The 25,607-nt window shown below is 32.4% G+C and overlaps 1 protein-coding gene across 1 annotated transcript; it reads right to left on the bottom strand.

Moving 5' to 3' along the window:
• Positions 1–188: 188 nt before the first annotated feature.
• On the bottom strand, positions 189–20,485 carry LOC139523094 (kelch domain-containing protein 4-like). The gene is made up of 12 exons (XM_071316858.1): positions 20,303–20,485; positions 14,170–14,261; positions 11,867–11,945; positions 11,084–11,182; positions 10,544–10,680; positions 7,687–7,779; positions 6,940–7,169; positions 5,531–5,676; positions 4,799–4,890; positions 3,097–3,580; positions 2,509–2,572; positions 189–436 (listed from the first exon to the last, which is right to left on the bottom strand). Exons 1-12 carry the CDS (start codon positions 20,414–20,416, stop codon positions 204–206), a joined length of 1,863 nt encoding a protein of 620 aa, XP_071172959.1. The 5' UTR covers positions 20,417–20,485; the 3' UTR covers positions 189–203.
• Positions 20,486–25,607: the final 5,122 nt, after the last annotated feature.

Genomic DNA, 25,607 nt, shown 5'->3' with positions numbered 1-25,607 from the left:
TCTGGAGTGGTGTAATTTTTAATCTACACCATTGTCCTATATTAGCTATATATAAAGTTGAATTCTTAGATTTGTCGTCTTTACCCCATGACAGCTGACAAATTGGACCTTGTTATTTTAGTATTATAGATATGTATAAATAGTTATTTTAGTATTATAGATGTGTATAAATAAAACAAAAGCACAACTTGGTGAAGAAATTTTCATTTTTTACTATATTCAGTACACATTTCTTTAGCAAATTTTTGTATAGTTCTTTTTGAAACACTCATGTCTTCACTTTTAAAGTATTTCTCTGACTGCTCCAGCCAGAACTCCTTTGTCCGTTCAAAGTAATCATTTACAGGTTCATCTTCATTCTTCTTGGGAACGTCACAGCCTTCCAATATGTCATCTAAGTCATCATCATCCTCATCGTCATCATCATCATCTGATACTAAAATAGAGAATAAAACTAAAATAAATAGATATAAGAAGATGTGGTATGAGTGCAGATGAGACAACTCTCCTTTCAAGTCACAATTTGTAAAAGTAAATCATTATAGGTAAAAGTAAAACTTTTAATTTTGATAAAAATGAGTCATTTAAAAAAATACTGTGGAAATAAGAATCATTACAATTCTTCACATACCAATTTCCATAGATTTCCTGGGTACAGGTGAACTAAGAATCTAAATGATCATTGTTAAAATTTTCAAATATACTGGAGCCTGTATGCAGACTTTTGTAAAACATGAAAAGTAAATATAATGTGTCCTTTATCCATGAAAATAAATAAATCAATTGTTATGTAAGTTGTCTATCTTACAGACTTTCTTAATAGGGGGAATTAAGACAAAGTGGAACACTTTGATATCTCAATTTAAAGACAACATTAAAGAGGACATTCATTTATTTACAGTAAGAAAGTCAGTGTCTCTGAGTCATGTTTTTGTATAAAAGCATGAACATAATTGTAATCATGCATATTAACATTGTATGTTAATTTGCGAATAACACTGTTTATTTTCAAATATAATGTTACTGGACTACTTACCATGTATGAAAAATAAACAACAACCATTTACCTAATATCAGATATACACTGTTCCAACATGTTTGCTTTAATTTTTAACCAATAATCTTCATAGAAGTGTATAGGAAGATTAATTGAATAACAAAACTTTGTGTATGGCATTTATTTGAGATATAACATATTCAAACTATAATAAATGAACCACTTTTGTATTAATTTATCTGCAGATTTTGTTTTCTGGTAATTTGTTTCATTCAATTATGTCTCTTAGTACCAAAAACAGTTCCCAAATTTTAATCAAAAATTTGTAAGGGTTCCGCGGAACCCAGTGTCTCGCCTATTTTTGCTGTAAATCACAGGCTCAACAACAATGAGGAAAAAAATCAATAAAAATATTCCTCTTGTTACTATTTTATGATTGTAAGAAAATCTAAGTCCATTTGAAAGTAAATTACAGAAAAAAACAGAGTAATCTTTTTACAAACTTTACTTCTGGATACAATCTTATGATCATAAATAAGGTTATTTCCAAGTTTGGTACAAACCCAGGATAGTTTAAGAAAGTTATTTAAATTTTAAAAACTTTAACCACAGAGTGAATGTAATGGTTCCCTGCAGAAAAAACTAAGTCCATTTATAAGTAAAATACGGAAAAAATTGAATTTTATTTTTACAAAATTTTCTTCTGGATACTATCTTATGATCATAAACAAGCTTCTGTCCAAGTTTGGTACAAACCCAGGATAGTTAAAGAAAGTTATTAAAATTCTAAAAACTTTAACCACAGAGTGAATGTAATGTTTCCCCGCAAAAAAAACTAAGTCCATTTATAAGTAAAATACGGAAAAAATGGAATTTTATTTTTACAAAATTTACTTCTGGATATTATCTTATGATCATAAACAAGCTTCTGTCCAAGTTTGGTACAAACCCAGGATAGTTTGAGAAAGTTATTAAAATTCTAAAAACTTTAACCACAGAGTGAATGTAATGTTTCCCCGCAAAAAAAACTAAGTCCATTTATAGTAAAATACGGAAAAAATGGAATTTTATTTTTACAAAATTTACTTCTGGATACTATCTTATGATCATAAACAAGCTTCTGTCAAAGTTTGGTAGAAATCCAGTATAGTTTAAGAAAGTTATTAAAATTTCAAAAACTTTAACCACAGAGTGAATATTTGTTGACGCCGCCGACGACGCCGACGACGCCGACGACGACGGAATGTAGGATCGCTTAGTCTCGCTTTTTCGACTAAAGTCGAAGGCTTGACAAAAACTAAAAACATTATAAATTAGGGGCAAAGTGGGTTGTCCAATGTCATGAATGTGTCTGATTATTTATTGATAGATAGATCTTGACAGTCTTACCATTTTAGTCTTGTCTGTTTTGCTGTAAATGCTCTAGTATTTGATTTATATCATTTATGAATTGTACCTGGTAAAAGTGTCAATTCCAAATTTGATCAAATTTGTACTATTTGATAACCTACCATCCATATCCTGACTTGTCTTAGGTTTGTCTTCATCATCTGAGGAATCAGAGTCCTCACATACCTTAAATAGAAATAAGAAACATTTAAGGAAGTATTCATAAACATATTAGAAAGAAAATATACCTTGAAATTATGAAAAAGGCTACTAAAAATAACAAGAAGATATTATGCTGAGATACATTAAATAAATCAAATTCTTGCTATCCGTCACTTCTCTCTGTTGGTTTTCACTTTTCCATGTTTGGCTGCAAAGTAGGAGTAGAAATTTTCCCTTTAATTCTGAAATGTGGTGACCTCAGGTAACTAACTGCCATATTTACCTCTCAGTTATGTGATATTTATAAAATAATACACTAATAAGCTTATACTTTGTAAACACAATTTTTGGCATTATTAAGCTAGAAATATTTTTCAAAATTTCACAATTTACATAATGTTACACAAATGATTCTTTTCCCTACATCCGTTTCAAAAACACTTTTTAAAAGAAGGTACTGATTTGCAGATAATTAAACACTGTTGACAACGTCATTTTCTTAGAACCACAGTAAAAAAGCTCAACCATTGTTAGTATTTTGTACTAACCTTTCCTTTTTCGTCATCCTGAATTATAATCCTCCATTCATCCATTTTATGTAAATCAATAGAATATAGATCTGACAAAGTCCATTGTTTATCACCAGATTCATAAGTCCCTCCATATAAATATAATGTACTATTTTTAACAGTCAATGCTGACCCCATTCTAGGACTAGGAACAAATAAGTCTTTATCTACATTCAGGTCTGCATCGTCCATGTCCATAGAACTACTGCATTGTGAAGTAGAACTTTGAGGTCCAACTTTAATAGTAAATACACCCTCCGTTACTTCTTCACTAATTGCACATGCCCCCTTTTCCTCTTCTAACTTCAGTTTTTTAATTTCCTGTGTTGCTTCATTTTCATCTCCCGTATTTACATTTTCATTTTCTTCATTGTCACTATCTTCTTCACCTCCTTCTTCCATATCTTCATCATTTTCTTTCTCTCTTCTCCTTTTCTTCTTTTCTTTTTCATCCTTCTTCCCTCTAAATCAAAGACATATACATCAATATCTGTGAATATTATCTTAACAAGTATAATAAATTGCTTCGCTGGATACAATCGCAGAGGTCCAACCCTGAACAGTTGGGCAAATATGGACACAATATTAGAACTTGATACAGGTCTGTAAATAATATTTGACACATTCTAGGTTTCTGACACAGAATAGTTGTAGTTAAAGAACTAAGAATTGGTTATAAGATTTGAATTTATATTCAATTTTTAGCTTTTGTGCAATACACTATGCTGTTGAGAATTGATGTTGGATTACCTCCCTTACACTGCTTTAAAATTGACTAAATTGTCCATTAACCAGGAAACCCTTGTTTTTCCCCCTTTTTAGCCCCCAATTCCTAAATGGTTTGAGCCCTAACCCCACAAAGTGAATACTAACCATCCCTTTGTAGTATGGAAACTTGTGGTAAAGTTCCAGAGATTCATACACTTAAACACAAGTTATTGTCTGGAAACTACCTAACTGCTTATTTGGGCCCCTTTTTGGCACCTAATTCCAAATCTATTAAGAACATAACCCCCCCCCCCCTCCCCCCCCCAAATCAACCCCAACCTTCCTTTTGTGGTTATAAACCTGAAAATCAACTGCCTTCGGACCCAAAAAATTTGCGGTCGTATAAAAATTCAAGAAATGACGAGATTAAAAATGAAATTTAGAATATCATTGTCGGGAATGCAAAAAATTCCTTTTATTCTGAATTTGTACAGAGAATTAAAATGATAAAAAACAGACTTTTTGCGACCGAAATATGTGTATTACAGAATGTTAGAAAAAAATAAGAAGTGGTACTTGGAAAGGATATCACCACTCAGGATTAGAAATTCACAAAGATTATCATGTTTATCAGATTTAACAAGAATTCAAATATCTGTCACGCTTATATACATTGTGCAACTCAATATTATACAGTCCCAGACAAACTGTAAAAAACATTCCTTAACATAGACGCTGTATAATATTTATTAATAACTAGGCAAGGGGGTTCAATATAATTATCAATCACAATCAGAATGGCATATATTAATAACCATATAAATAAACATTTAATTCCCTACAGCCATTTGCTAAAAAATTCAAGATGTATATAAAAGTTGCATTGTTATCATTTCAAACTGACCTGTTTTAACAAATTCTCCTAACCTTGTCATATATAGGAAAGTCACATATAACTACATAACATTCATACCTTGGTGTCATACTAAACCACTTTCCTTTTTCCATATCTAACATGTACATATCATTATAAAACCTGCCTTCTAACTGCTCCTCATCTTCTTCCTATTAATTAAATTAAGATGAATAGTTTAATATTAATATATCATTATTAAGTTAAACTAAACTTTATTAATATAGATACAACTTCCATCTTCTTTCTTTCCTTTTTCGATTCAAATATAACATGTCAAATGTTAAGATAAAAAAAATCATACAAAAGCTCATACACTGACAAACTTAAGCTCAAAATTATATTTAAAAAAAATATGGTGGAAAGTTCAAACCACAGATTTAGCTTTTTTTTGTTTATAAAGAGGCATAACTCAAGAACAGTAAAAGGGATGCCATCCAATTTCAAACTTTATTTGTGTTTTGTGGTAAAAAGTTTTGTGTACAAGTATCCTAACATGTGGTTGAGGCAACTAAAGTTAGAAAATGGAAACCAAAATTTCCGCTATTTTTATGGTAATAAAGGGGCATAACTCATGAGCGGTAAAAAGTTATATTACCAAATTTCAAACTAGATTAAGACAAACTAAAGTTTGAAAAGAAAATCAATTTTGGAAAAGGAAGCAACGATGACAGACAAGTGTTACACTTAATGCTCCCTTCACTAAGTAGCACGGGCATAAAAATGAAGGCACAGGTAAACTAATGCAATGTTCTCTCTACTTTAAAAGTGAACAAGGTTTGAACTACTAACCTCATCAAAGACTCCACCAAAGCAGACAGCTTTATTACCAGGGATAGTTACCATAGGCATACCACACCGAGGACTAGGTTTATTTCCTGACTGTTTCCCATGTACCCACCTCCATTTCATAGGTGCACTATCATCCTTCTTCTTGGCTGTAATTAATTAGTTAAATAAACTGATGACGCAGAAATACATGTCTCGTCTTTTTGAAATTTTGGTAGAATAATGCAAATGTTGAATCCAAATGGCAATATTTAAATTTATGTAAAACATTAAAGGTCAATGAACCATGACTAATGAACAGGTTTTTAACATCAATAAAATGAGAAATACAAATGCTTATAAAACTGCATAAAAATACAATTGACTCACCAAGTGAATCCCTATAATTTGTAAACAATGTTAAAGTTTCAAAGTCAATGATCCATAATTAGGATATGCGGTCATGTAATCTCCATGGAAAAGACACTTGCAAATGCTAGTATAACTGCATACCTAATTTAATTGACTGAACATAACTGGTTCTCCTTAAACTGATCTAATCACAAAAATTGACATGCCAACTATGCAAAACATTCAGATTCAATATATAAAGCAGAGCTAAATGATCTCCATGGCAATGAGATAGACACAGCTGCCCAAAATCAGCATGCCTATGTCTTGCTTATTGACTCTGTCATGAAGAGACAAAAAGACATAATGAGGTACCGAATAGCGGGTTATTTTTAGAGTGTAAATTTTCGCTGACAGAACAAAATTGCCAAAATAATATCCACCAATTTAAAAGTGCATATTCAAAGGTATTGATAAAAGTTTTAAATCTGCAAAAAATATTAACTGCAAAAATATTTTGTATACCTTTTTGAATGAAAATCGTGAAATTCTACAACTGCAAAAAATAACCTGTGATACGGTATAATAAATATATCAAACATACAGGTCATTAATAAACCTGATATAGTTGTGTGTGAAATAAAGTATGTTTTGAAATTCCTATTTATTTGTAGATTTAGAGTCAATTATACTTTGATAATTTCCTGATTCTTTGATTCAGACCAAATTTTATCCATTGGATGGCTTTATTTTTGTTCCATTTGTGATTTTTGTTGTTGTTTCATTTATCTATAAATCATATCTCCTCTTATCTGTTCTTAATCTGAAAATGTGTACAGTAACTTATAAGATGCTGTAAGACATCAAAGCAAAAAATATAATAGCCTATCAAGATATCATAATTATTTGGACTACTCCATCCCATTTAACTAAGTTTTTCACCAGCTAAACTTGGTACCGGTAGCAATAAATCTATTATAACAATTTCTTTTTTCTTGTTTGTAATGTTAGTCAGGTGAATGGGAAATTAATTTTTTCTTCAAAATTTAAGTAAAAAAAAGAAGCACAGAGAATGTACTAACCATCACATGCACACAATACAAACATATCAGTATGTATTGTTCCTTTGTCAACATCTTTCTTTATTCTCTCTTTGCTGTAGCCTCCGTACACCACTGCTTTAGGGATATCTTGGAACACACCCATCATGAACCCTGACCTTGGGGCTGGTGGATTACCGGTCACTTCAAGCTTATCCCATGAGTAGGTTTCAAAATTAAATGCAAATGCATCATTAAAATATTTGTAATCCCTGTAAACAAAAATAAGAAATTTATAAAATCAAAGTAAATTAAATTAAATATCAATCAATGGATTCAAAGCATTGTGACTTTGATTAAATTTGTTTAACTTTTTGAATGATTCAGATTTTAATACACATTAAAATGGTTTATGAACTAAACTGAGATCTCAAAGGAATTGATGATCAATTTTAAGAGATTTTTGTTTAAATAATGCACAGTGGCAAATAATTTATATTCACGATGAGAACAAATTAACAATCAATTCAAAGCTAGATAGGTCAACTAGCATGAACAGCACACAATTTGGACTGCCATAGAAAACTATTGCAAAGATCCATTAACACCTTCAGATAGCATACAAAAAGGAATCAGATTTAATATCCACATTGCAACCAGACATGGCTGTATTTATACATTCTGCAGACCAATGGACACCCTTTTAAGAAATGGTTTTACTGTTGGTCTAATGGATGATAGTTTTTTTCGAAACACCAGACAACTATTTATATTAATTTAACAACAAACCTAACATTGTCATGGAAACCTCCAAACACAATCAGCTGTTTCTTACAAATAACCATTCTGTGACCACTTCTGCTGGATGGTGATCCAGGGACACTGAAAACCAAATAAAATTCACAAATCAAAGTGTTTAACTCAAGTTTTATTTGTGTTCTTGAGTATAAAAGGTGTAACTGGTCTAGTAACAGGTACAATGCATTGTCAGATTTTTTTTGATTTTTTTTAATATCATCTAACAGGAAATCTGTTGGAAACATTGTTGTAACATATATGAAGAGTTACCAAAACATACCATTGGCAACATTGACTAAGAGTTTTAAAAACTCTTTTTATATGAAACAAAAAGTATGAAAGTCTACTTATTTCTTTGAATATGAAATTATCATGATTCAAGTCACTTGAAATCAACATGTTTCTCTGTTTTAAAAAGAGGAGCATCAAGTTTAATTGTGAAATCTATTAATCTTTTAAAATTCTTCTGAAAGAAATTGGTAATCTAAGCAACATTGGACATTACTTTGTATGAAAATATCAGCAAAATTAGTGACTGGGAAGTCAATATTTCAATAACTGTACAGTTATGAAGATTCAGATAATGGAGAAGATTTTTTTTATAAAAATAAGTTCATATTCACCTTTTAATTTAAGATAGATCATAAGTATTGACTTTTTGAGACAGAATTTTCATATACTTTGCCAAAATGCAGATTTTACTATGCTTTTTTCAAAAATACAATAAAAAGTTGGGGTCACCGTGCTAATTTTCAAGCTATGAGTCGTTGAAAATTGACTAAAGGAGTAGGTCCGGTAAGGACCGATTTTGGCCTCAAATTTCAGTTTCATCTGATGAAAGATTTTGACCACTTTTTAAACACTTAAGTGGCTATTTCATATGATGCAATTAATTTATGTGAAAGATTTTAACTTATTTAGTAATTGAAAACGATCCGATTCTGGCTCAAATATGAGAAATCTACCAAATATGCGAAAAAATGTCACTTTTCAGATGGTTTTTGTCAAAAACGAAAGTGGCCGCATCCGTGTTCATCCTCAATCTTTATATATGTTATGTATTATCATTAAATACATCTTCCATTTCAATATTTTGGATGAACACGAATGCGGCCACTTTCGTTTTACACAGAAACCGTCTAAAATCTAACTAAAATGCTGGAATTGTGAAGATTTCAGTAATTTAGCATGAATTAATGGTGCTAGTTCTCAATATATGTGCATTGTATTGGCAAAAAGAGCCCATATTTATGTAGCAGAACCTTTCTACTATCCAATAAATGACTAAAAGTTTACATTTTAACAATTTTGTAAAACTACTATATTTTGGGGCCAAAAAAGGGTCTTACTGGACCTACTCCTTTGGTTAGATTGTTCATGAAAAAACACATTTGTGTGCATAAAAAAAATTCTATGAGATAGATGTTTGAAATAAACTGTGAGAAGATAGGTTTTATTATATGTTTTAAGAAAATAAAAAGAAAAAATAGTGTCACTGATCTTGTTTTCTTGCTACAAGTAAAAATTTATTAAAATTCCCTATTAGGCCAAAAAAAATTATATGTCTGTTTACAGTTACCTGACCGACCCTAATTTGAGCGCCGACCCTAAGCCATTTTATTTCTGTTGTAAAGTGAAAAATTTGTAGTACTTGTGTCAAAAGCAAAGTAAGGGTTGCCAATAAATTTTATCAATTGCCTGATACATCCCAATGTTCACAGTCGTGAATATGAAAGCTGTTTTAAGGAAACTCGCAACTCGTGTAATGAAATAAAAACTTTGCCGTCATTTTTTCCAATAACCAAGGGAAATAATCCAATCAATCATTAAAAATACAGTAAACTCGGCCCATGGACAACTCAGACCACGGCAAGACAGACCACACAACTCAAAATCATGGCGCCAAAAAAAAAGGAAAAAAATTAAAAAAATGGAAATACCGACCTAACTAACCTATTTATTTTGATAATGTAACCTTCAACACACATATATTTTTTTTTTGGCCTTAGTGCAGTATATTTTCTTACTAAAAGAGTTATCTCCCCTTAAATGGCTCATTTGAAAAAATGATTAAACAAGAATGTGTCCTCAGTACACAAATGCCCCACTCGCACTATCATTTTCTATGTTCATCGGACCGTGAAATTAGAGTAATATCTCTAATTTGGCATTAAAATTAGAAAGATCATATCATAGGGAACATGTGTACCAAGTTTGAAGTCGATTGGACTTCAACTTCATCAAAAACTACTTTGACCAAAAACTTTAACCTGAAGCGGGACAGACGGACGAACGGACAGACAGACAGACGGACGGACGAAAGGGACGCACAGACCAGAAAACATAATGCCCCTCTACTATCGTAGGTGGGGCATAAAAAACAAAACAAAATGATATTTGTTTAAATATTTTGAATAATACAATAAATCACAAAGTGTTCATTATATAAATAAACAATCTAACCGTTAAATTGGAAATCTGTCTCCAAATTTGCAGATTTGGCAAATAACTAGACTGATTTTGTACTGTGATTGTTTAATCCAAGAATCTAATTTAAAAGAGCAAAACTTAGCCATTTAAAGTATATAAGTCATTATTTTTTTAATTTAAAGTTTCATATGACTTTAAATGCCAGGTGACAGTAAGCATGGTATTAGTATTTTCAACAAGCAATCAATGTGTTTCAAGTCTCGAATTTCTTTATAAATTATCTCCCCCTTAAAATAGTTTTGTTTTGCATGGATTCAATTAGCAGTATTTTCTTGTTTATGCAACCATTTTCATTAATGACACTATGTTTTATTCCTTATAAAATAAAAGGTTGAATGTTGAATCATCATATACTTACCGAATTTTTTCCCATCTCTTATCTTTCAAATGAAATACCCATAATTCTTTGTAATGGTAAAATTGGGATTGTGTTGGACTTGCAAATTCTCCACCAAAGATCCAAAGTTGTCCCCCACCTTGTTTTAAAGTTACTGCCTGTATTCAGAAAAGTAAAAAATATTTGTGTACATTCTCATGTCCTAGTCAAGAACATGTTGTTTAGTGGTTGTTGTTTGTTGATGTGGTTCATAAGTGTTTCTCATTTTTTTCTTTTTTTATAGATAAGACTTTTGGGTTTCCTGTTTGAATGTTTTACACTAGTCATTTTAAGGTCCTTCATAGCTTGCTGTTCAGTGTGAGCCAAGGCTCCACATTGAAGACCGTACTTTGACCTATAATCATTATGGTTTACCTTTATAAATTGTGACTTGGAAGGAGAGTGGTCTCATTGGCACTCATACCACATCTTCTTATATCAACATACAAAGTTACAGACAGATGGACAATGTTAATACAATAAAAGCTCCTGCAGATGATGGGTATAAAATTAAATACAAACCTGATGTGAACTTCTTGGTGGAGGTGCATTTGGTGCCGTGACCTTTGTCCATTCATTCTTCTTGATGTTATAGAAAAGTAGGTCATTGTACATATACATCTGAAAGTTAAATGTACCTTTAGAAATTATCAAAACTCTACCAAATTCTGCTAGAATTTAACGTCTAAGTGCTTTTATAGTCGCTTCACTTAACAGTTGTATGGTAGCCTGATTTCATTCTACATGTAATTTCTTAGACTGAAGTTCCATGGTAGAATCAGTAGGAATTTGTTAATCTATGTATAAAATAAAATCATTTTGATTTCAGTATGTAGCGTTCTACAAACATTATAATTGAACATTTATTTCTAAATTTTGTATGAAATTTCATGTAGAAACTTTTCTGTTTACGATACAAACAATTGAATATCCCAGAAACAAATTTCACACTTTCTCCATTGAAATACACAAAATTCAAGGAATTTGTCTCTTGGACACAAAATCATAAATCTTAATGCAAAATGACAATTTTGTTAGATTGTTGCATAGTTCCTTACACTGAGCAATGTCCATTCCAAGTATTTATGTACATAAAACAGCAATGTATGTCAAAATAGTTTACTAGTCTGGCTTTCATTCTTACAAAAAATGTTCCCTTATTTTAAATTCCAATAAAATCTGTATATATTTCAGTTGATTTTGACTTGGTTTTCAACAACTTGAAACGCCATATTTACACTTTCATTTGAGACAATACAAAAAGAAAGATAACTTGTGTTCGAAAAGTTGCAACATGTCACTTACCTTTGAACCAGTAAAAAATTCTCCTCCAAACATAATAAGTTCATCCTTGTCAGGATGAGCATTTAATGTGGTGTTTGACCTGTAAATACAGAATATGAAAATAAAACGAAATTCAACAGGAATATCAGCTAAAATCTACTATAATAAAACCAAGTATGAAATCTAAGTCTCATTTATAAACCTATTAAGGCCACACCAATTTGATTCCTTGTTCTACGGACCTGCCCCCACCTATTTTTTTCAAAACAGAATTTTTTTTATTTTTTTTATATTCCCGCTTCACACATCCGAAAATGTAATCATGTCCATTTCCCGCACCGTTTTATTTTGTAAATATTATAAAAAGATATCAACATTTGTTTTTAAAATCAGTCTAACCTGTATATAACGATTTTAAGCATAAAAGCACACCACCACACTGTGTAAATATCTGTGAGAATATTTATTTCAGTATGAAACCTATTTATCTAAAGTCGGAGTGCTCCGATATAAATTTATAACAGCGGAAATACCTGTTAAGAACAAAAAATTGGTTTCTTTCCCCCTTACTTATATTCCCTATCAAAAAATGTTCGTTGTTAGAATCAAGTACAAAGAACTTCTGAAGGATTTGCCTTCAACTGCAATTATATTGTATGCTGGCGAAACAAAACTATCCATAGCCGCTGCATGTTTATACACCTGTCCTGATTTATTCAGGGGCCTGTCGTTCAGCAGTTATCCGGTTTGTTGATGTTGTTCATTGGTATTTTCCCGTTTAGATATATAAATTATATCGTTGGTTTTCCTGTTTGAATTGTGTACGCTAATAATTTTGGGGTCCTTTATAGCTTGCTGTTTGGTCTGTATTAAAGCCCTGTGTAAAAGGCCGTACTTTGACCTGTGTTTGTTATTATCAGGTTGAGAACAACCCTCCCTCAGACAAGGGGTCATCTTACTGATGTAGAAAAGAAAACAGAAATACCAAGGATTTGTATAGTTCTTCTTTACACAACCTTTGAAAACTTAGAATTTTGTACTCAAAAAAAGGAGAGTTAAATCATTTTTAAACAACTTTTTCTAAAAGAGGGGTCCACTTATTTTGAATAATATTAAACTGTTAAAGTAAATTTGTTAACATGGTTAAAGTCCAGGAATATTACAAAATTCTTGGACATGTTTTGACCATTTAATACGAGATAGATATATAGTTCTTTGAGAAAATATGAGCCCTTTTGTACAAACAAATATATATTATAACTTATACAGTGTATTGATCCCTCATAAAACATGTAAAAGGGATATTTATAACATTAAGGGGTTGCCCCCAAACTGATTATGACTTAGATGGAGAATTGTCTCATTGTCAGTCACACATACAAGACCAGATTAAATCATTTCTTGGTGAACAGGGAAAAAATATTCAGAAATTAAAGAAATGTCAAAGTAGAAGTGATAAATCAAGTTTTAATAATGTCAAAACCTACTATTTTATGTTAACAAAAAAAAATTATAATCGCTCGCCTTTACTTTTCAAGCTTCGCCTCAAAAATTTGCAAATTAAATATTTTTTCATTAAAATTTTCAAATCGCTCGCTCGCCCCAAATTTTGGAGTCCAAAAATCCGTAGAACAAGAAATTAAATTGGTGTGGCCTAATGTTACATTCTTGAATTAATTTTGAATATCACATTATTGTGTACTTGTCAGAATGTTTATATCATTTCTTAAACAATGTTATGATACAAGATACACAACTTCTTATTTTCTGGATCTTTTTAACATGTTTAAATTGAAATTCATTTTTTAAATACATCTAGCTATCTTCTGTCTATTCTCATTATGCTCACTGGATATAGATACTTAAATTAATTTGCTGTTAATCAAAGTTCACACATATCCAATATTGTGCTTTACATCTACCATGTCTACCAAATTATACTGCAAATGTTCAACCTCAATCATTCCAACTAAACTATATAAATGTATGGGACAAACTATTCAAAGTGTCTAGTCTTGAGATAATGCATATAATGGTATGTTTTGCAATTCCCTAAAAAAATCAAGGTCATTAGGACACGAATATATTTTTTAAGACTCAGGTTAGGCAGTCATATTCTTATTCTTTACATTCGCCCTTCCCACCCCCTCAAAAAAAAAGAAGAAAAAAACAAAACAAAACATAATCAAAACAACAGTAATCATGGTAATGTTACACCTGGCATTGGTACTTATATTAAATTTGTGTATCGACTTGGTGACAAGAGATTACATTTCTCCTCAGCTACTTTAGAATTATATTATAGGTATAAATATTTGAGTTACCTTGGTGATGGAGGAGCACATTTTTCTTCTATCACCTGTGTCCTTGACTTATCTTGTTCTTGAAATTCTGCTATCAATTTTTCTATGTCATCCTATAATCATGATAATATATTATAATAAATATAAACAAAATACAAGTTGGTGGGGTATTATTCTGTCATGCCTTCCACCAAACAAAGGGTAGATGGTTTGTCTGGAAAACTCCTCATACAGATTTCAACCAAGAACTTTCATATCATGCATATTGAATTTGTATCCATATAATACTATTAATGGAATGTTGTCTGGTTTTTATTCTCTTTTAAAAAAAGTGTTCAACAAATGGCCTATGGGTATATATCATGTATATAGGATTTGTATGGATGACATATCATCCAGTTTTCCAAGCTAGACCTTAAAAATTAATATGCCGACTGTTTTACATATATAGGTCAATATAAGCAATTGTTTCTTCATAGCCGGTAATGGGAATGTTTTCTTCTGTAGCTCAGTCCATATTGTAAACTTGGATATGTATGATGGCTTGTTTCGAAGCGGTGACATTTTCACATGTGTGGTTAAATTTTCAGGGTAAAAAGTGAAATTACTTTTTCCATAATAAAAAAACCTTGGAAACCCTTCGTGATGTGGCTCCTCATGGTAAAACATCCCTTTTCAAACACAATTAAAAATTTAATACTTTGAACACATTTAATAGCTCCATAGTTTTTACACATTTATTCTATGTTCCTCTATAGCTACTTTCAAAAACAACTCAAAAAGTTAAGCTAAGTCACTGGTAAACAAGAATGTGTCCAAAGAACAGGGATGCCCCACTTGCACTATCATTTTCCATGTTCAATGGACTGTGAAATTGGATAAACAAGAATGTGTCCAAAGTACATGGATGCCCCACTCGCACTATCATTTTTCATGTTCAATGGACCATGAAATTGGGTAAAAAAATCCAATTTGGCATTAAAATTAGAAAGATCATACCATAGGGAACATGTGTACAAAATTTCAAGTTCATTGGACTTCAGCATCATCAAAAACTACCTAGACCAAAAACTTTAACCTGAAGCAGTACAGACAGACGAACGAACAGACGAATGAACGGACGAACGAATGGACGAACGAATAGACGAAAAAAACCCAGATAAACGAACGGACACACAGACCAGAACACATGGTGCCCCTCTACTATCATAGGTGGGGCATAAAAATCTAATTTGGCATTAAAATTAGAAAGATCATACCAAAGGGAACATGTGTACTAAGTTTCATGTTGATTGGACTCCAACTTCATCAAAAACTACCCTGACCAAAAACTTTAACCTGAAACTCGCACTTTCATTTTCTATGTTCAGTGGACCGTGAAATTTGGGTCAAAAGTCTAATTTGGCTTTAATATTAAAATGATCATATCATAAGCAACATGTGTACTAGGTTTCAAGTTGATTGGACTTCAGCTTCATTAAAAACTACCATGACCAAAAACTTTAGCCTGAAACTCGCACTTTCATTTTCTATGTTCAGTGGACCGTGAAATTTGGGTCAAAAGTCTAATTTGGTTTAATGTTAAAATGATCATATCATAAGTAACATATGTACTAAGTTTCAAGTTGATTGGACTTCAGCTTCATCAAAAACTACCTTGACCAAAAACTTTAACCTGAAGCGGGACAGACGGACGAACAAACAGACGCACGCACAGACCAGAAAACATAATGCCCCTCTACTATCGTAGGTGGGGCATAAAAATGAAAACGTATCCAATATTACTACACTGACATTTTTTTGTTTACACACATCTATCGAGTTCCTCATTTTGAGGCCCATTAATATGTGATATTGACCCATAAACTCAAGCTGTGCATTTTATCTTTTTTTTTATTTTCTGCAAATTAAACTGCTTCTGCTGATTAGTGACTATCATTTTTGATTATTTTGCCACTTTTAGTCAAACTACAAAGTCTCTTGGACGAAAGCTTTGAGTTTAAATATCAAGTCAGTAGAGTATTTGATAATATCTTACATATTGTAGGTAAATACATGTATCAAACTTCAGGGAGTAATTAGATGAAAGGTGGTGTGTTCACGTTTTTCCAAAATCTATTATATTTATACACAGGTAAAATGGTTTTTGTTGGGATTAGTTAAATTTACCTGTATTTAAAATGGAGTCACAGTAAATCTAGCTCAAGTTAACGTTTTGGATGCTCCAACAGATTCAGAGTTAGCAATGGAACGAGATAACTCTCATTCACCAAATGAGACACTCAAACTAATTCATTTTTTAATTAGTCTAAAATGACAAGGCCATGGATTATTCATGCATACATGTCCAAAAGAGCTCCGTTTTTTGTGACTTTTTCAAATATGAATCCGTTGGATCATCCAAAAAGTTAGCTGTTTTTCAAATGGTCATTGAACCATGAAAATAAGGTCAAGGAAAATGGACATATAACAGAGGGAAAGTTCGTAACATAAGGCATAAAATTGAGAGTAGAAATGGGGAATGTGTCTGACAAAAAGAGAAAAGACAACAACAGAAGGTCACCAATAGTTATTCAATGCAGCAAGAAACTCCCACACCCAGAGGTGTCCTTCAGCTGGCTCCTTAATAAATATTTATACTAGTTCAGTGATAATGGATAAGGCCTCTATATATATAGGCAGTGTCTGCGCGTACCCACATGCGGGTACGAATAGTCAAATTGCCATTCGTAGGCTGCGCATACCCACGTCCGGTTTTATAGTAGAATGCCATCAGATCAGGACTTAATAGACGTAAAATATATACGAAATGTGTCGCAATTAGTGAACAATTGATTAAAACTACTTAGAAGTTTTATAAATATTTTTCTCTAATTTTTCGTCAATTTATCCCTTTCGGTGTCAGACCACCAATTACTCCCTCCAATTTAGAACGTATGTAAAAGTAGTCCTACTTTGACACAAAATAGTGCTTTTGATGTCATTGTTTACTTAAACTAATCAACAAATTTGCAGAAATGAAACTTTTGGTGAAAGGGAAATATATTTAGACCATTTTGAGCCAAAATTCACTTGTCTATGAGTTTGCATTAAAAATTCAGGATTAATACGCTACATAGTACACTAATTTAAGATTTCCAGAAAACCGGGAGTTATTTTGGTAGTACCTGTCTTTTCAAAATCAGAAATTTGTTACAAGACTTTAAACATTGGTTGAAAATTGGCATGTAGGAAGGTGATACATGTACAATTCAGGATATACCTGGTGTCCTTGAAGTTAAACTTAAGGTAAAATATTTAGAAAGCTGTGAAAATTGCAAAATTTGGTTGAACAGATAGGGATTTTTAATTGGTGGTCTGACACCTTTAAGGGAAATGCGGTGAAACCCCAAATTCAGAAAACAATTGATTTTTTTTACTTAACTGATCATATGAAGTGATAGTAGTCACATTTCAATCTTTTTGGGGGCAAAAAGTCACATATTGCAAATTTAGAGCCTTAGACCTGAATTTGTGCTATTTTTAGCTTTTCCCACCCTGACAATATGCTTTCACATAAAAAAATGTCCCATATTGTTATAAATGCACAGCAATATGTTTCTGTGGTATTAACATTAAAACATGGTTATTTTACCACCAAAAAAAGTTCTTGTCATCAAGATTTAATGAAATTATTTGATTTTTATCCCTTATATCATTGCGTCATAGCATGTATTTGGCAGATAACACAGCCTGATGTAAACATTGCAAAAACTCACAAATATCCCATTTATTATCTCAAATGAAAGTTTTATGCCTTAAGTTGTATCAACTGATAGAAAAAAAAACACAGTTAAATGACCATGACTGCACTTTTGATCATTTAATAGTCCCATTACTTACACCAGGTGTAAAAAAGGGGGGTCAATATTCCTTGACTCTTCAATACCCTGAATTTTTTACTTAACCCATTGTAAAAATTGTGGAAGGTCTTTTAAGAAGTAGAACAAACAAGAAAAAAATCAACAAAACTGATCTTGATATTGAAAGTTTATGTTCCTGTAATCCAAAATGAAATTTTCAAGTATTTTCTATCAAAGTCATACATTACAGTCAGTTTAAATTGAGCTGTGAAATTTGTCATATAAGTCACATTATGCTCAGATAGGATGTTTCTGACTTCAAATTGACTAAGGATTAAGAATAAAGCAAAGCAAAGATTTCTGAGCAACTTTTTTGGCTCTTTAGGTGTCAGACCACCAATTACTCCCTCCAATTTAGAACGTATGTAAAAGTAGTCCTACTTTGACACAAAATAGTGCTTTTGATGTCATTGTTTACTTAAACTAATCAACAAATTTGCAGAAATGAAACTTTTGGTGAAAGGGAAATATATTTAGACCATTTTGAGCCAAAATTCACTTGTCTATGAGTTTGCATTAAAAATTCAGGATTAATGCGCTACATAGTACACTAATTTAAGATTTCCAGAAAACCGGGAGTTATTTTGGTAGTACCTGTCTTTTCAAAATCAGAAATTTGTTACAAGACTTTAAACATTGGTTGAAAATTGGCATGTAGGAAGGTGATACATGTACAATTCAGGATATACCTGGTTTCCTTGAAGTTAAACTTAAGGTAAAATATTTAGAAAGCTGTGAAAATTGCAAAATTTGGTTGAACAGATAGGGATTTTTAATTGGTGGTCTGACACCTTTCTAGTGCACCCATTGTATAAAAAAAAATCAACGTGTGCTTCGTTTGATCTCAGTTCTTCATTGGTTAAAATCCGATTATGACGTCAAATTTTCTTGTTTTCCTCTGAATTTCCAATTGTGACGGCATGAAAAAAAGGCGACCATGCCTGATGACATCACGTACATAGAAAGAACACATCTTTTTGCAGATCAGTCGCAAAGAAGGAATAAGTTTGCCTGCGTATTGTTAGAAAATCATTATATAAACAGATTCCACCACCAAATCTCGTGTAATACGATATTTATCCACTCTCGACAGTTAAATTTTAAATATTTAAAACGCTCGGCAAGCCTCGCGTTTTAAATTTGAAAATTTAACTGTCGAGAGTGGATAAATATCGTATTACACTCGATGCAGTGGTAGAATCTATATGTATATAGGTAATGATAAGTGAACAGGTTTTTTTTCCAGTTAATTCATATTCCTAAAATGGAAGAGAGTGATTTACATGTGGGGAAGACATTTTAAAGTTATCATGAATTGGAATAATTTATTCAGAACTATCAGTCGATTAATTTTATACATTTGTATAAAAGAAACTAAATACTTGACTAAAATGTAAACCTTCAGCACATCAAAAATATTTTATCTCTGAAGTAGCAAAGAACATGACGAAAGAAGAGAATCAAATGTCAAAAACACGATCAGGACTCTTTGGCCTGTGATTGTTGTTTGGACTGGCAACATTTGAAATGTGCAGGGTTAAAATATGTGCAAAAACCATCACATTGGATACGTAAAATTTGTTCTAGATCTTAATTATTTGAATGAATCTTTTAAAATTGGTTTAGTTGACATTATTACTTGGTTCTTTAATTTTTATATAGACACCAAGCTTTAGTTTTTGTCTTTTAAGATATTTTTAAACTTCAGTTAAATTTTATTCTTTAATAAATGCAATTTGAAAATATTGTTTTTCAATTTCCGTATATATTTCACGTTTTATTCCCGATCCAATGACATTAAATATAAAACCTGATGTGGGTACGCGTAGCCTAGGAATGTCAATTTGACTATTCGTACCTGCATGCGTGTACGCGCAGACACTGCCATATATATATACAAAGTATGAAGCATCCTGGTCTTCCACCTTCTCAAATATAAAGCTTTTTAAAAGTGAACTAACGACACCACTGCCACGGCTAGCAGATCACTATACCTATATCCAACTTTCTGCGACAAAAATCCCAGGTTCTTCAAAAAACATTTTCAATCTGGCGATTAAATAATGGTCTGACATGACGGTAGAAGTACGCATGTGACACTTCACAATGTTATAATGATTTTTTTTGTGGTACCAGTTTCCAATGGTACGAGTTAACTTGGGTCCCTTTTTAGTCGTGTTGGTATCTTAAGCATGGGTTTTTATATGTTAAACTTTAGACTAGTTTGTAAGCAGGAAATCATTCAGACGTACTTCGCCCTTAGATGCAAGGTCTTTCTTAGCACGTTTAGCAGCATTCTTCTCTGTTTTTAGGTCTGTCTTTTCTTTTCCCTTTCCTTGCTTGTCTTTTTTGTTTTTCTTTCCCATTCTGTCAGGACAAATCCCAAAACACACGTGTGCTAAATATAAACAATCTAATCAAAAATATTGTTAGATAGACTGTATGAAACGTAGTAACATAAAACGCATTGCTGATAGAAAATTGATTGATGCACTCCACACAAAACTATTCAACGAGGCTTAGGCGAAACGTTATCCCGAAGGCACTGGCTACGGTTACATGGAAATGTAACAATAATAAAAATATTATTGTTACATTAGGGACTAAATGCCGGAATGCATGGTTGGATAAGGAACCAAATAATTACAAATGTAACAATAATTATTGAGGCTACGGTTAGAGGGTGGTAAAGGGTTAATTTCGTGCAACGTTTTCCGCCTTTTTAATTCACGTGTTTTCGTGTTTTGAAGTTTTATTTCTCGTTTTCTCGTGTTTGGCTCGACGTGCGTGCCTCGTGTTCTCCTTTATTTATTTTCCGTGTTTCGTGTCGGTACTCTTAATTTCTCGTGCTTGTACTGCATATGATTAAAAGTAAGGCCGGGATGAAATTCAAAGCCCCGCCCGGTCATTCAGGAGATTGTCAGTTTAAATTATGTGTTCCCATGCAGACTATTTAAAATTCAGCCGCCTATAATATTAATTATTATGAATAATATTTTTCTTTCAAATCAGTTGCAACTAGCGGACGCTAAAATGTGACTGCAGGGTCATCTTGTCCATTATTTATAATGGCTGGATGATCTCCAAGAACGGCTGTTTCATAAATTATTTTTACTTTTTACATTAATAGTTACTATTTTATTTCTCGTGCTTCGTTTTTCCCGATTTTTATTTTCCGTGCAACGTTTTTGCCATTTTTATTTTACGTGTTTCCGTGTTGAAGGCCCCCCTTTACCACCCTCCGGTTACATTGCGTTATTGTTACATGAAAAACAGCAATGTTCGATGGGACTAGTAATATGTACTAAATAATAAAAGTTGAAGACATTATCTTATATTTACAATACATATACAAGTATAACATACAATTTTTTTATTTTTTTTATAGTACGTCCTCCATGGATTCTGAAATCGGACTCGGACATCTCTTAAACTTAGTTTTACTATGCGTAGTGTTGTGCGTTTGTTTTTTCTACATTGGCTAGAGGTATATGGGAGGGTTGAGATCTCACAAACATGTTTAACCCCGCCGCCATTTTGCGCCTTTCTCAAGTCAGGAGCCTTTGCATGGCCTTTGGTAGCCTTGAATGATTTTTAAATGTTAGTTTCTTGTGTATAATTCGGAGTTTAGTATGACGTCCATTATCACTGAACTAGTATACATACTTTTGTTTAGGGGCCAGCTGAAGGACGCCTCCGACGGGTGCGGGAGTTTCTCGCTACATTGAAGACCCATTGGTGACCTTCGGCTGTTTTTATTTTTTATTTGTGTTCTTAATGCTTGGATTACTTTTAGTGCTTTATAATTGCTATTGCATGAATGTTAGTTTATCTGCATTTTATGTTTGCTTATATGCTTTAATTGTGCTAATTAATTGTTGTGCTTGATAACATTATTTATTTTGCATGTTTTATGTGTTTTATGTATTGTGCTTGTCTTATATGTATGTCGGATAAAAGCTCTACAGAGCTTATGTTGTATTGTTATATGTATAACCGACTTTAAATAAATCTTTTATGCTTTTATGCTTTATGTCTGCTCTATGTTCGGGTTGTTGGTAATAGGAATCTCTTCATCTTTTGTTCAAAGTATAATGACACTAGTAATACGAGTAGGTGTGCAGTTAAATACTTAAAAGTGAACAGTTTTCTTAGCCCGAGTTTTCAACAACAAACCATTGAACTATATTTTTCGCCTTTGACACTACTAATTCGAAGTAGTATCTTTAAGAACATCAAATCCATTAACACGTAAAACTATTTAAACACCATTTGTTGAATAATAATATTTATTATTTATTATTATAACAAGTATTATTTAGTAGACATGAATGAATTAAGCAACAAAACTATATAGAAGCTTTAAGTTTAATAAATCTAGCGTACATTGCTGTTTTTCATGTAACAATAACGCAATGTAACCATAGCCTCAATAATTATTGTTACATTCGTAATTAGTCGGTTCCTTACCCAACTTTGCATTCCGGCAATTAGTCTCCAATGTAACAATACTATTTTTATTATTGTTACATTTCCATGTAACCGTAGCCAGTGCCTATCCCGAATCCCGATTACCACAGCTAGGACTATATTTGCATGGGTCTTTTAGGGAATGGTCATTATTTATCAGCTGAGGGGGTCGGTTCAAATTTTTGATATAAAGTTTTATCTTGGGAACCCCCCCCCCCCCATTATTTTATAAAACCACATAATGACCCCCCATAAGAACATAATTTCAAAAGTTTGACCCCCTCCCAAAAAAAAAATCCCAGTTGTGTTGACGGGAGATGCTGACCAGCTACATAGTAACCGGCTTTGAGAAACTCTGAGTATAACAAACAGCTTTTCTTCTTGTTTTCAAGTTTTCAAAAAGGAATATCTGACACGTGCATGTAGAAAAATAGAGAAAAAAAAATATACAGAAAATTGTATGTTCCAATTTATTAATTTATTTTACTGCAACCTATAATTCTACAAATTTTATCAGTATACTGGTAGATAAACTTTCAATACTGACTGTTATTTTAATTCCAATCACAGTCCCTTGTATCTTATTTTTTTAACCTTTGAACCTTAAAATATCTAGTTATGAATGGGGCGGGGGGGGGGGGGGGGGGGTCAGGATTTCCAAAGTACAACTTGAATTATTTGGGAAGTGCAAATAAAATAACACCGATTAAATGGTTCTTACATGATTTATTTGAGATAAAGAAATATACAATCAAGCCAGGAACCTCTGGCCTTTCTTTGTTTTGTACAGATGTGTGGTTTAAGAGTTTAGTGTGTTATCAATTTTCTCTGAACAAGTACACATTTTTGTTTAGGGGCCCCAGCTGAAAATATTTGTTCTTTTTCCAAATCATATAGTGTATTGTTTAGTGTAAATGAATGCCATGGTGCCCATCAAGTATTTTTTATGACTCGTGAAAAATAGAATCTGTAGAATGCAAGTGTGAACAATTAGTTTTAAAAGACCCCAGTGCTTTATTGATCTGTAATTAATAATCTGTCAGTGTCACAATTATAAGTGGTACATGAGAAAAAAAGCAAAACTTTGAATTGTGTGAAATATTAAGGATTTTCTACACAAGGAATGAAATACCATACAGCTGTATTTGGCAAACTCTTTCGGAATCGGTTTGACTTTCAGTGAGTCCAACATCGTTCTGTATTTGGCCTTCTAACTCCGATTCGTGCGTAACTGGTGAGTCTTTTTAGACGAAACGCGCGCGTTGAACATTACAGTACATACAAAATTATTTTGCATGGCATCTTTGATGTGTTTTATTAGACTAAACACGCGTCTGGTGTACAAATTATACTGAAGCCTGTATGGTCTCTTTGGTGATTTAAAAAAAAATAAACTCGCGCCTAGTGTACAAAATTATAAACCTCTGCATGGTATCTTTGATATTTTTTCTAGTATAACTTTAACTTGTTAATTACCTTGTTTAAACAAAAATAAAAACACACATTAAACGAATATTTGATTTTTCCTCCAATGACATGGTCGTTATGATAGTGTAAGCCATAATGCCATTTCTATATTGCGAATCACAGATACAGGAAATGCATATTTTAAAAAGAATGAACCCCATTTTAATACAAATTCTTTTGACCGAAATTATCAGACAAAAAGCATTCAAGTTTCTGAAAAACCTATAAAATAAAAAAAAAACAATAAGAGAATAGACACTGTCCCAGATAAAGAGAGGTTTGAAGGTCCTCAAACATGTTTAACTCTGCTGCATTCTTTATTTGCCTGTCTAAAGTCAGGAGCCTGTAACACAGTGGTTGTCCAGCACTCGTTCATGGAAAATATACGGTGTGGGTTTTGCTCATAGTTTAGGGCCGTATATGGTAACGATCATCTCCTTCCATCACCGATATTTTTAAACTAGCCCATACATTCCTCTGCCTCCGATTTCAATAACAACCACCAGATATTATAGGGTTATGTTATTCATGAATATATAAAGTATGCTAAATTAATCAAAGTGTTCATAAAATTGAAACAGTGAATGTTTCAAAAAGACAATTACCCGACCCAAAGAGCAGAAAACAGCACAAGGCCACAAAGGGCTTCAACATAGCGAGAAAATTCCGCGTCGAGAGGCGGGCTTCAGAGAGACGAAAGATACCAAAGGGACAGTCAAACTCATAAATCTAAAACAAACTGACAACGCCATGGCTAAAAATGAAAAAGACAAACAGAAAAACAATAGTAAACATGACACAACATAGAAAACTAAAGAATAAACAACAAGAACCCCACCAAAAACTAGGGGCTGGCACCTAAACAAAAAATGTGTATAAGTTCATAGAAAAACTCAAAAACATATAAATGAACCGAAATAAAACAAAAATAACACACAAGACTAACAATAGCCAGAAGTTCCCGTTTTGTGGCAGTCGCAAAAATGCGGAGGGGTTAAACAGGTTTAGGGAGATTTCAACCCTCCCGTATACCTCTAGCCAATGCAAATGTAACAACAAACACACAGTTATACGCACAGTAAAACTCATTTAAAAAAAGTCCGAGTCCGATGTTAGAAAAGGTAACAGAAGAAACTAAGCAAAATGATAATGATTACATACATTAACAAAGGACTACTAGCAGTTATAGTGCATTGCCAGCTCCAGATCTAAATAAAACAGATTGAAATATTATGTCTTCATCATATGAAAAATTAGCACAATCCCTCTCTTTAGGGGTTTAGTACCATACCATAATAAGATATATACGAGAAGAACATAACCCGTATCATGGCAACAACTGGTTTCGATGTATTGAAGCGAAGCCCTTATTCAGGTATATGTATATATAGTAAGGACTTAATGTCCATCTTCGCACCATCTTGTTTATATTTCATTTGCCGTCTATGGCGAGACATACAATTGCCCTTATTACAGCGCCCTAGACCATCCAACCTACCAGGCTAAATGTAAAGCTTTTGGTTTTGTGAATATCTTTACTTGTCGACACATGCAAAGTCAATGGTATCCAATTGTCTAGATACGTACACCATTGTAGCCCTTCTTTTTTCAAAATGCCAA

Source organism: Mytilus edulis, chromosome 5 (genome assembly GCF_963676685.1).
Source record: "Mytilus edulis chromosome 5, xbMytEdul2.2, whole genome shotgun sequence".
Taxonomy (NCBI): Eukaryota; Metazoa; Mollusca; class Bivalvia; order Mytilida; family Mytilidae; genus Mytilus; species Mytilus edulis.
The sequence above is the reverse complement of the archived record's forward strand: the minus strand, read 5'-3'. Positions and strand labels throughout refer to the sequence as shown.

Coding starts and splice junctions, on each gene's coding strand:
- LOC139523094 (XM_071316858.1), bottom strand. CDS start 20,416: ATGGGAAAGAAAAACAAAAAAGACAAGCAAGGAAAGGGAAAAGAAAAG. Junction 7,780..10,543: donor AAGAGATGGGAAAAAATTCG/GTAAGTATATGA, acceptor TTTGGTTTTCAG/TGTCCCTGGATCACCATCCA. Junction 5,677..6,939: donor TGTATTGTGTGCATGTGATG/GTTAGTACATTC, acceptor AATTAATTACAG/CCAAGAAGAAGGATGATAGT.